We start from the raw sequence: 12,655 nt of genomic DNA, 5'->3' as shown, positions 1-12,655 counted from the left end.
ACAAGATGACAACTAATTAGATTGAATTTTTATAGTAAAACAAAGTAAGTTTCAAATAGTGTGTTGTCTTGTGTAGTTTTGTAGGAAATGCCCTTAACATTTTTCATTGATATTATAGAACCACTTACTAAGGATCAATATAGCCGGGTGTACCAGGTGGTTGAGTTGATAGATGAGAATCTTTTTCATTTACAAATGCTCTAGACAATTCAAAATCAGCAATCTTGGCCACTTTAAATTTGTCTAACAAAATGTTAGATGGCTTCAAGTCTTTATGAATTATAGGATTTTTACAATTATTATGAAGATATTTCAACCCTGCAACAACTCTTTCCATATCATTATATTAGAACTGGAAAAATATAATTAAGAATATAAATAAGAAGAGAGTGGATTTTAGTAATATATATTAGGGGGAATGGCATTAAAGGCCTTAAAAACAGAGTTTATTATGCTTATGGCCTAAATCAATCTAAAATTACTCTGCAAGCCTTAGGGCCCCAATTGCAATATTTTTTTAGAGAAAAAAAATACTATTTTACCCTTTGTTTCATTTGAAGCAAAAATGGTACACGAACCCTCAAAGAAACAAAACAAATGAAGCATGATTCACTATTTTTCTTGTCTTCTTTCTCATTTCACCAGTCATTGCTCTATTATAGTTGATCGTTGCTGGCGTAGATGAGTGTAGAAGTCGTGGGTGTTGATAGATGAAGCATAATTCATGATTTTTCCTCTCTTTCCTTGCACATCGCCAGCCATTATTGATCTTCTTCATCTTCCTTATTCGAGCGACATCATCTATTTCTTGAAGCTTCTATCATTATTGTTTAGAGGTAAGGATTTTCAATTTTGTTTCTCCCTCATTGATTCGGTGCATGTGTGTCTTTTAGTTGTTGAAGTTGTAATAAGTCTCTCGTGTGAAGCACAGATTTTTAAGCCTGCGAGTTTACTTATTTATTTTGTGATTTTACTGCTAATCTAAGCAAAAAGTTGCTGAATCATTTTGGTCGTAAAAGTTTTAGAGTGGATTAGTTGTTGTGCAATAATGATAGTTGACTTGTTCATATTGGACTTTTACATGTGAATTGAATAAAATATGATATAATATGAAGAAAATCTCCTATCAAAAATGTTGAAGTATTTGTTGTGTAAAAATGAATTTTGAGCTGCTGTGTATTTTATTAAACATAGCCTAATGATAAATTGAACTCACGTGACATTCAAGTGAGAATATATGAACCTTGTGTTGTGCATAGTAGATGTTGTGTTGTGTACTATTTTTCTAACTTGAGCATTTTGTTAAGTTTAGCCTACTGATAAAATAAAATCGTATGGATTTTCAGTTGAGAATATATGAACCTTATGTTGTTCATAGTGGGTATTGTTATATATTGTTTGCCTACTTGTGCATTTTGTTAAGCCTAACCTACTGATATAAGTTAAAGGTTGCTAAACCATTAAGTTAGTTGTGAAAGTTTTAGAATGGATTAATTGTTGTACAATAGTTAAGGTTGACTTGTTTATATTGGACTTTGATATATGAATTGAATAAAATATAACTCCTAATGTGAAGAAAATATACTGTCAAAGATGTTGGAATATCTATTGTGCAAAAATGAACCTTGAGTTGCTTATGTTTAACTTTGAGTTGTGTAAAATAAAAGTTGAACTTCTATATGTGGACATTTACCTAGATTAATTTGTTCATTACAGATTAAAATAAAAGAAGATTTATCATTGTTCAAGATGTGGGGAGGCTGGACACAATGGCAAGACATGCAAGAATCCTAACCCAACATGAGAAGTAGTCACATTGTTCCATTTTGATGTATATAGGCAACTATAATTATGTATATGGAAGCATTCCCAAGTAATAATTTTTGGATAATTAGGAATCACAAATATTTTTTGTTTGTATATAGAGAAGCAACTGTTAGATGTTTTGAATATAGTGGCTAGCTTTTTGTACATATCAGACTTGAAATATCATGTTAAAATTTAATGTGGGTACTTTTTTTAGTACCTAGGCCAGTACCAACATGAAATTCTACATATATGATGCAATTATCCTTCTTAATATTGGAAATGCATGGACTTTTTGTTGAGCATGCGTGGACATCATCTTGTACATAATGGATATTGTGTCATGCTTGGTCTGCCTAATTTATCATTTCTATTAAGCCTTGGCTTGTGAAATACTAAAAATGCATAGACTTTATGTTGAGCATGTGTGAACATCATCTTATACATAGTAGATGTTGTGTTGTGCATGGTCTACCTAACAAGTCATTTTGTTGAGCCTAGGCTAATGAAATAGTCAAAATGCATCAATTTTTTGTTGAGCATGTGTGAACATAGTCTGGTGCATAATGGATATTGTGTTGTGCATGGTTAGAGCTTAGGCCAGTGAAATACTCAAAATGCATGGACTTTCTATTGAGCATGTGTAGACATCGTCTTATGCATGGTGGATGTTGTGTTGTGCATGATCTACCTAGCTAGTCATTTTGTTAAGCCTAGGCTAATGAAATATTTGAAATGCATTAATTTTTCGTTGAGTATGCGTGAACATAGTCTGGTGCATAGTGGATGTTGTATTGTGCATGGTCTGCCTATTCATTTTTGTTAGAGCCTAGGCTAGTGAAATACTCAAAATGCATAAACTTTCTGTTAAGCATGTGTAGACATCGTCTTGTGTATAGTGGATGTTGTGTTGTGCATGGTCTGCTTAACTAGTCAGTTTGTTGAGCCTAGGCTAATGAAATATTCAAAATGCATGGATTTTTTGTTGAGCATGCGTGAACATAGTCTGGTGCATAGTGGATGTTGTGTTGTGTATGGTCTGCCTAGTCATTTTTGTTAGAGCCTAAGCTAGTAAAATACTCAAAATGCATGGACTTTCTGTTGAGCATGCATGGATATCGTCTTGTATATAGTAGATGTTATATCATGCATGATTTATTCTGTTGCTTCGAGCACTAGTGCAAAAAGCATATTTCGCGACAGTTGAAAACCCCCTTTCGCGACACAAGAAGCGGTGTAGTGGAAACGGGTGTAGTTATAAGTTGACACCTTTCGTGACAGTCTCAGGAGGACTGTGGAGAAAAGTATTAAACTTACCACGATAGTTATATTAATAACTATCGTTGTAACTATAACTTTCCGCGACAGTTTTAATAACATCTGTCGTGAAAAATAGCCAGCAAATCAATCCTTTATGGGTACTTTTCGCGACAGTTATAATTAGAACTATCACAAAAAATACACTTTTAATGACAGTTATCACCACAACTGTCATGAAAAGATATATTTTACTACAGTTCGGTACACAACTGTCGCCGTATGTGTCCTTTTTTTTTTTTAAAAGAATGGATATTTGGTATTCTTTCAATCCCTTAATCACAAAGGCCTGCATATATATATAAACAACAGCTCTAGAGACAATTACAAACATATTCATTAAAATTTTTATATATCCAATACAAATATCTATCTACCTATTTACTCTAACTTATTAATTCTAGAAAGTAAGTAGACCACATATTCCGTATATGTCTCAGTTCTTGTTTGGAAAATAGCTCTAAACTGTTAAAATGCTGCATATCAATAAAAATATATGCATGCATGTTAATTCAAGTGTAGGGTAAAAATGTAAAATATAAATTATTTTTAACAAATTATTACCTTCTCAAATGAGTGGGTAATACCTTGAGTGATGATTTCATACATAAAAATCATCACATAATAACCACACTCTACACTTCTTGATTGTCGAGCACACTGTTAAAAAAATTAAAACCAATTCAATTTATCAAATCAATATTATAATCTTTATTCTAATTTGGGAAAGAAGTTAAAATACTTACTTGTATATGCACCCACTTGATTTCAATTTTTTTTTCTCGTCAACTATATCCCCCATCCTCCAATAACGATGTAAAGATCTATTTTTCAAATATACAGACTTAGAATATATTAAAAAGATGCTATAATATCACAAAAAATTATTCAAAAAACTTACAATTCAAACAATGACTTCATTTCTTTGCTTACTTTCTATTGTAATGAACAGAACCAATATATAGTATTTTCACGGGGAGAAATGATAGGAAGCATCCAATGATTGCTACAAAACATTAGCTTGTATTAATATCACATAATTATGCAAATATTTTATAAATAGAGAGATGAATAGGATGTTTGATACCTTCCAACAATTGGTGCAAAAAAAACACCTCTTCTTTAGCTTATTCATCGCACTTTCAATATAAAATGCTTTTTGATTTGGTTTCCCAACTGATGTTAAGAGTGGGGATAAGAATCTATAATAACAATTGACATCAAGTTGGATGCACAATTTGTGGAGGAACCTTTGATAATAAAAAAAATTAACAATAAATAAAAATATTCAATATTAAATTAGAAATAAAAATAAACACTTACATGATAAAAATAAAACAAACTCTTAAATTAGGTGTAACTTCTATGATAAGAGAGAATATGATTTAGGTCTAGCTTCTAAGTTCCAGTCCCCTACCAAAAGAACTAACAATTAATATTAATATACTAATAAATAGAGCTGCCTGACATGGCTATTTCCACGTACAGTCAGAGTAGACAAAAAAAGATTGAAAAAAAGTCAAATAATAGCACATGTTTAATTAATAAAAAAATGCAGAGAGTGTGGAAGAAGTGATGAAAGCAAGAATAGGAGATGGCAAGTGGCAACACTGGGGAAAGGGCATCCTAGATTTGCAGAATCTAAAGCCAAATTATTAATAATAATTATTATTATATCAATTAAGAAATAGATAAATTTGCCAATAGCAGCAGCCCAACATTTTCAAATGCATCTCCTATTATTATACTCCATGGGAGAAACGGGAACCTAAATCCATGTTTTCTTTTAAATATCCTTATTGTTTGTACAAAAAAAATCCTTACTATTAATGTTTAATTAAAATGCATGCATATCATCTAAGGGCGTATAGTAATTGAAAATGTTCATAATCAGTGTTAAAAATCATACACAAAAAATTTATATCAAATTTATATTAAAAATAAATAATTAATTTAATACAAAAGAGAGCTGAACATGCATAATGTGTGTTAAAAATTATTCCTAAAAATTTCATTATATTAAAAATAAATAATTTATCTCATACAAAAAATAAGAAAACAGAGTTAGCTCAATATGCACATGGAGAAAAACTTAAAAAAAAATCAAAACACCAAGGAGCTGAACGAACTTACTTAGACTGATGCGCAAAGCTGGAGGCTTAAGAAAGAGAAATGATAGTTGGGTGAGCTAATGATGGAGAGGAGAAGCTAAAAGGCAGAGAGCAGGAGCTGAGGGTGGAGAGAAAACAGCTAAAACAGGATGGTGGGAGCAGCTGAAGGTGGAGGGAGAGGAAGCAGCTGAAGGAAGGGCTATGGGCAGAGCTGAAGCTAACGGCGGAGCTGAAGCTAAGGGAAGGCACGAGACTGATCTTTACTGTGAAAATTGAAAGCAGGCTGTCAAGTGTGGGCGGGTAAAAAGTAGCATAATTATAACGACAGTTAATAGGTAAAACTGTCGTTATGGCAACCTTAATTAATGACAGTCATTAATTCACTGTCGTTACACTTGCCTTTTGTGCCTTTCACGCATAGCTATATATTTATTACTTGCCATAACTTAGTTGACAAACACAAGTTCCCATGCATGTTTTATTTATTATTTAAATACTATTATGTTATTGAATACAAATTTATAATAATATATGTCATTAAATATTATATTTATCTATAGTTAATATTATTAATATTATTTATTTTATAATTAATAAAATTATTATTTATATTAATATTAGTTATTATTTATTACTATTAATTTATTTTCTCATAAATATAAATCATGACAGGTGAGATAACACCTGTTGTGATATACCATTGTTTTATTTTTCTTTATATTATAAAATTGTGTGTGTATTAATATAATTATAATTAATTATTATAATAGATATTAATATTTTTTAATATTATTTATTTTACAAATAATAAAATTATTATTTATATTAATATTAGTTATTTTTTATTACTATTAATTTATTTTTTAATTAGTCAACATATATCACGACAGGTGAGATGAAACCTGTCATGATATATACCTTTTTTTTTCTTTACGTTATAAAATTATGTGTGTGTGTATATATTAATATAATTATAATTAATTATTATAATATATATCTATTGTTAATATTTTTGATACTAATAATATATTACTATTAATATTACTATAAATAAAAATAGTATATATAATATATTTATATCATTTAATATATGATATTAAATTTATCACCCTATTAATATTACTTTTTAAATATATTAATAAATAAATATATTAATACAATAAATCTAAGGGTTTCCAATGACAGATCCCTTTGGATGAAAAGTTGAGGGTTTTCAACGAATATATAGTAATAAATGAATATATAAAATAATTAAAATTATAATATTAATTAATATTATATATATAACATTTTACATGTCTAAAAATGTTGGGGTTTCAAAAAATTAATGACAGGTCTCTTTAGACTTGTCGTTGATATTTATATCTAACGACAGGTCATGCTTAACCTATCGTTAGATATGTAAATTTAAATTTATAATATTATTTCTATTAATAATATTATTTATATTAATAATACTAATAATAATAGAATTAATTATTTGTGAAGACATAGATAACAACGATAGTTGAATTAGGGACTTGTCATGATAATATCATAATATTTACTTTTGATGTTATAACCACATTTACATTTATAACTATGGAGAAAATAGTGTCGTTAAATTTGTATTTTGCACTAGTGGAGGGTTCACACAGGTTCTAAATTCAAATCAAACAAAGGGCAAAATAATATTTTTGCTCTAAAAAAATATTGCAATTGGGTCCCTAAGGCTTGCAGAGCAATTTCAGAATGATTTAGGCCCTCAATGCAATAAAATCTGTTTTTAAAGCCTTTAATGCCATTCCTCCTATATATTATAGTTTGTCACCTTTTGCAGCATCAATTGTGAATTGAAGTCTCTCATTCCACCTCAAAATATTTGGATTTTTTTCTACAAACATCAAATTGATTCAATAGGATGTTTTAATGATAAAAAGAACATACATATATGCATGAATATAAATATTTAGTTATTCAAATTGATTGATCTATCAGATTTAACTAAAAAAATGATACTTTGAGTGGATGAAATAGATATTATCTTGCCTTTCTTATCCATGAATGGGACCTTATAATACTATTTAACACATGAAAGCCACAAGAAAATTGCACCATCAATGATACTATAAGTTTTGAACATAAGATATCAAACAAACCTGATAATAGATGGCTAAGGTCCCTATTATCTATGTATTCATAAATCAATGCCTTTATGTCATTTTCATCACAATACCTAACAAGTGACACCAAGTTCCTATGATGAATAACTGTTAAGAGTTGATCCTACAGCAAGTTAGATCCATCATAAATGAAAAATATTAGTTCGCCACCCAGTTTGCCTAAATTTAAATTCCTTAGATTGAAAATTATAACTTTGATGATGGAAAAAGTAATTTTAACCTCTGACTGAAATTCCTTGTACCCTTGCTTTGATGATAGAGAAAGTAATTTTATTGCAACCTGAGTACCATCTTTTAAAATACCGAGGTAAACTTTCTCGAATCCTCCTTCACCAATAAGAGTTTTGAAACTATTGGTGATATGAAGAACTTGAGAATATGAAAACTCTCGATTCTTATACTTTATGATTTCCATCTTTTGGGATTTGGTAGACCCTGTATCATTACGTCAAATGTTTCGAGGCTTTCAAAAATGAGTAAAAAGATCTTGGCCAAGAGATTAATTGGCTTTTTTGGTCAATAAATTAAATTCATCCAATAATGTGGCATAAAACTAACACAAATGATAGGTTTTCCAAGTTCTCCAGAAACCATACAAGAATTGCGAAACACATCTCTATATGCAACGAACATGTGCAAAGTTTCAAAATGATACCTTTTCGTCTTGTCCTTTTGTGTATCCAAATTATCATCAAAGAAACAAGGACAATTATGATCAAACTTGCAATTGATACAATAAGAGGAATCATAAAGTTGTGTTTTTTGCATGAATCCATTTGACAAAAGTCTGGATTGTTGGCTACACTAGTAAAACATGCATGAACACAAAATATTAGAAAGTTGAGCAAATTCAGAGAAGTGACATGTCTTGCACACTTCATTTTCACTATTGCTGCTAAATTTGGTTAGTCATGAAAGTGCATGTGAACAAAAATACAAGTTAAGGTTAAAGTGGAATTTTTCTTTAAAGTGATTTTTAGAGAAACATTGGTTATTTTAAAATAATTGCAATGTGCACAGCTACCCCAAGACCAAAGGTCAATTAATGACAATATTGACTGTTAACTATAGAAAGAGAATCTAGTTTGATTGACACGTGGAAGCTTAGCTGGAGAAATATTTGGATTATAATATTTTTTTGGAAGATTTCTCACCTTTTTTATTAAGGGAAAACACTACTTTTAAAATGTTATAGGCATAGATCATGGAGATTAGTATAGATTATTGATAGATATTTAGATATATAGTTATTTTTTATTAATATGTTGAAAAAAATATTTATTAAAGACTCAACAACCCATGCGCGGATGAGATCAAAGAAGATATCAAGCATATTCCACACTCACGACACTGATTCTCTTCCTCAATCTTTTTATTCTATATAATTTTATCATTTATGCACGTAAAGGAGTATTAATAAATATCTTTTTTTCAGCATACTAATACTAAATAGCTATATATATAAATATTTATCTATAATCTACACTAAAATCTCTACTATCTATATTTATAACATTTTAAAAGTGAGTATTTTCCTTTATTAAAAAAATATGGCATGGGTGTTGTATCATATATAATGATATATGTACATGCCATGGCTATTTTTTTTTTTTAAAGAGAAAGTTTAGGTAAGTTGGGTCCTAGTGACTCATCAAGCTAGTATATGTTTCAGGTTTAAAGAGTATTTATAGGGGTACCCATAAATCATCCACCAATAAAGTTCTTACATCGGCAACAAGATTCAAACCCACAACTTTGTGAGTTATGAGCTAAATCCTTATCAATTAAAACATTTGTTGATACATACCTTTTTCTTAGTATAGGTGCCATGCAAGGAGTTGTTATATAATTCCAATAAACTAAGGTTGTGGTTAGATGCGTGCATGTAAATTTGAATCAAAATTCCTTGTTTGGACACCTAAATTCATTTTTATCCTAATTCTTTTATATCCATATCCAAATCTATTTTTATACTAATTCCTTCATAATTTGTAACACTCTCTAATCCTGGTTATTTGAAATACTTTCATCTTTATTATGTTAAATTTCTTCATAATCAACTTGAAGTATTAAATTCATGGATTTTAACTTTAGAATTTGAAATTTTTTTAAACTATCGAACAAAATATTTAAATACAGTGATTTTAAATATGATATTTTAATTATAAAATTCAAATCCACCAATCCAAACATTATATTAGAGTATTGATAATTGATATATAATTTATAAGAAGTAAGAACTTTTTATTTTCATCCATCTGGTTTTATTTCTTCCATTCGTCATATTATCTAAGTGAAAATGACAATAAGGACCAAAGTTTTATTTGATTTAGTCTTAAACTAGAATAAAAATAGATTTAGAATTTGATATTGAAGACAAGTAAACCTTAGCTGCAAATTGGCCTTTTCTCTTACAGCCTTAGGAATTGAGCCAGTGAGCTTGTTTCCTTCCACATTACTGCATGATGGTAAAAGGACAATAAGTGAAAGTTTGAGATACATGACTTCATAATTTGAGCACGAAAGGCTATAATGAACTTTATTAGGATCTTACATATATTTTAAATTAGGAAGAGTTGTAAGAAATTATGGTAGTTGTCCAATCAACTCATTATTTGATAAATCCATGTAAACAAGAGGTAAGTGCTAAAAATATCTAACATGTTAAATATAGTTTTGAAGTCAACATAAGAACCTATCTTATGTAACAACTTACGAGGACTCCAATTTTTCCAAACCAGCAAAGGATGAAGTTATTTATCTTGTAAGTTTGCTTGAGCTTAAGTTCCTACATTCAATTTGTGTTTCACAATTAGGTCACCGTTGTAAAATAATTTTCTAAAGGATAGACACACACACACACAAAAGATAATTTATATTTATATACTACAATTTGAGATATATTGCCCAATCAAGTCAAGCTTTTGGATATTTTAGGAATACAAAATCATCTTGTCATACTGTTCATACCTAGTTGTTTTCACCTATATTTAGAAGGACTCACCACACACTTATATAGTTATAATTAATTATCTAATCACACGATGTGGGACTGTTACACATTTAATAGATATATTTTATCCTTATTGAATGATTCAAATATACCTGATTATAAATAAGAGCAGAAATACTAAACTACTTACAATGAAATGATCCTTATATTGTTGTCATTGCTGCAAATCAGACCATCCCATGCAAAGTTAGATGGAACACATGGACTCCCTTGCCAACTGGTTTTAGAGACCCCATAAGTACGTTTGATTTCCATGATGGCATTGACTATGATCATGCAATAGATAGAAACAAACGAAATGAAAAAGAAAAAGCAATTAATATATATATATATATATATATACACCATCTTGTGTATATGTAGGGGAATTAGGTTGAGGGACAAGTTGGTAAATTTCATAGGCATTGAGGATAGGAGGAGAATCTAAATTAGCTGCTGCTGAAACTGTAAAGCTAACATAACCTTTAGGTATATTGTTGGAACGCAAGGTGAGAGGCTTCGAGTATTCAAGAGTGATTTGTTGAGATTGGGAATTTTCATCATCATCAAAAGTGAAATTGATAATCCTCTTGTGGCCAGAAGGAAGCTTTTGAATTTTAGTAAAATGAAGAAACAAATAATATTGTTTCAATGCATCATAACTCCAATTAGCAGTTAAATCATTGGAATTATTATATAGGGGCCTTGATGCAGTGTCTAATATCTCCAATGGCAATTCATAAACAGAATCTTCTAACTTTGATACACTTGTTTTTAAGTGACCATAATGGCCACCATCATCAAACACCCACAATCGGTCGTACATGTCATCCTTGAACCTGCATTATATTCCCAACAACTATTAAGCAAATTATCAATCTCATGTTTAAATAAAGATTTATTAAAAAATGAATTATATTTCAACTTTACTCGAAGGGTTAGTGGGTACTCTGAACTCAAATATTTTATAATAAAAAATATTAAAAAAGTACAATATGGGGCCCACTAATAATGAAGTAACAGGAAGTTAAGGTCAGAAAGATAAGGGAGGGAATCTTTAATATTGAGAGAGAAAATTGATCTATAGTTAAGTTTAGGGTGTTCAATGACCCTTCAAATAAAGTTGAGAAGCAAAAATAACCCTTAACCCTTCTATTTATTATATATAAAAGGACAAATTAAATTTTTAAGTTGGTGTTGAAGAATAGAAAGGAGAAGTTTTAGGATGAACCCGATGCATCACATCATCCATGGTTTATCTAATAAAAATATGACATTCATATGACATTAAATATAAATTGATTATGACATTAAAGATAATTAATAACAGAGTAGAGAGAAATGCAAGAAATAAATAGATAGACATTTTATTATAAAAGTAAAATCATTAAAAATAATGACACATAAGATTTTATTTAATTGAATTGGTCTAATTTTATCAAATGACATGATGTATTGAATCTATATAAAAATATCTCACATAAAAAGGTAGAGTGCCTACCTGGTAGAAGAGAGTGGAAGACCAGAGCCCATATCATACCTTACCTGTAGATATAAGGGAAGAGGAGCAGAATGGAGATCATAGTTCAATGGCCTTAATTAGAAAGCGTTAATGAAAGGTGTACCTTGTCCAATGTTCACCAGACACACTTGTACCTTGTTTACGGTGGCAGCATCTTGCTGCATAATTATTTCATAGTATTTGAAATAAGACGAATTAGGCAATTGAACTGTGTCCCAATAATTGACCCCCAGGTAAAGATCAAACACTGGAAGTTGGTTTATATAGTCATAATTCCTATATGCAAATATGGCTCTCATCAAATATTTCTGCTTCTTCTTTGGATCCTCTTGTTTTGGTTTCAGAGTGTAACAGTTTCTTTCTCCATCTAGAAAACTTCTCAGTGTCATTAGTTGTCGTACTACGGTTGGATTATTGTAGAAGTTAACTTGCGGAGGTAGTTTATAGTTGATTCCACTTTCAATGAACTCTTCATCTGTCTGGTACCACAACCCAGTTACTTCATCTACGTAATCTTTGCTTGCTCCACAATCTATGCTTATGAAACTTGCACCACAAGAAAACAGGAACTTTGGAGCGGAAATTTGCGACAGAATATAATTAAAGTCACAAATGCATTTCAAAATCATTCCAAATTTCATCTCAAATATTTATCCCTAATTTTGGGATGCCAACTTGGGACAACAAATGTAATGACTCTAAATTTTAAATTAAATAAATTTCTCTCCCAATTGATATTTTATTT

The 12,655-nt window shown here is 29.8% G+C and overlaps 1 protein-coding gene across 1 annotated transcript in view; it reads right to left on the bottom strand.

The window, feature by feature from the left end:
- The window catches only part of LOC129289911 (probable LRR receptor-like protein kinase At1g51890), a 28,133-nt gene extending 15,594 nt beyond the window's left edge, over positions 1–12,539 (bottom strand). Inside the window, exons 1-5 of the mRNA XM_054926662.1 lie at positions 12,045–12,539; positions 11,890–11,933; positions 10,755–11,227; positions 10,540–10,675; positions 9,783–9,854 (exon numbers count right to left, since the gene is read on the bottom strand). Of these exons, the coding sequence (XP_054782637.1) occupies positions 9,783–9,854; positions 10,540–10,675; positions 10,755–11,227; positions 11,890–11,933; positions 12,045–12,539 (1,220 nt within the window). The remainder of the gene's footprint in view (positions 1–9,782; positions 9,855–10,539; positions 10,676–10,754; positions 11,228–11,889; positions 11,934–12,044) is intronic.
- Between the last annotated feature and the right edge of the window lie 116 nt (positions 12,540–12,655).

The sequence above is a fragment of the Prosopis cineraria genome, unplaced genomic scaffold (assembly GCF_029017545.1).
Source record: "Prosopis cineraria cultivar Desert tree isolate PC_DT_omini unplaced genomic scaffold, ASM2901754v1 PC13, whole genome shotgun sequence".
NCBI classification, from domain to species: Eukaryota; Viridiplantae; Streptophyta; class Magnoliopsida; order Fabales; family Fabaceae; genus Prosopis; species Prosopis cineraria.
The sequence above is the reverse complement of the archived record's forward strand: the minus strand, read 5'-3'. Positions and strand labels throughout refer to the sequence as shown.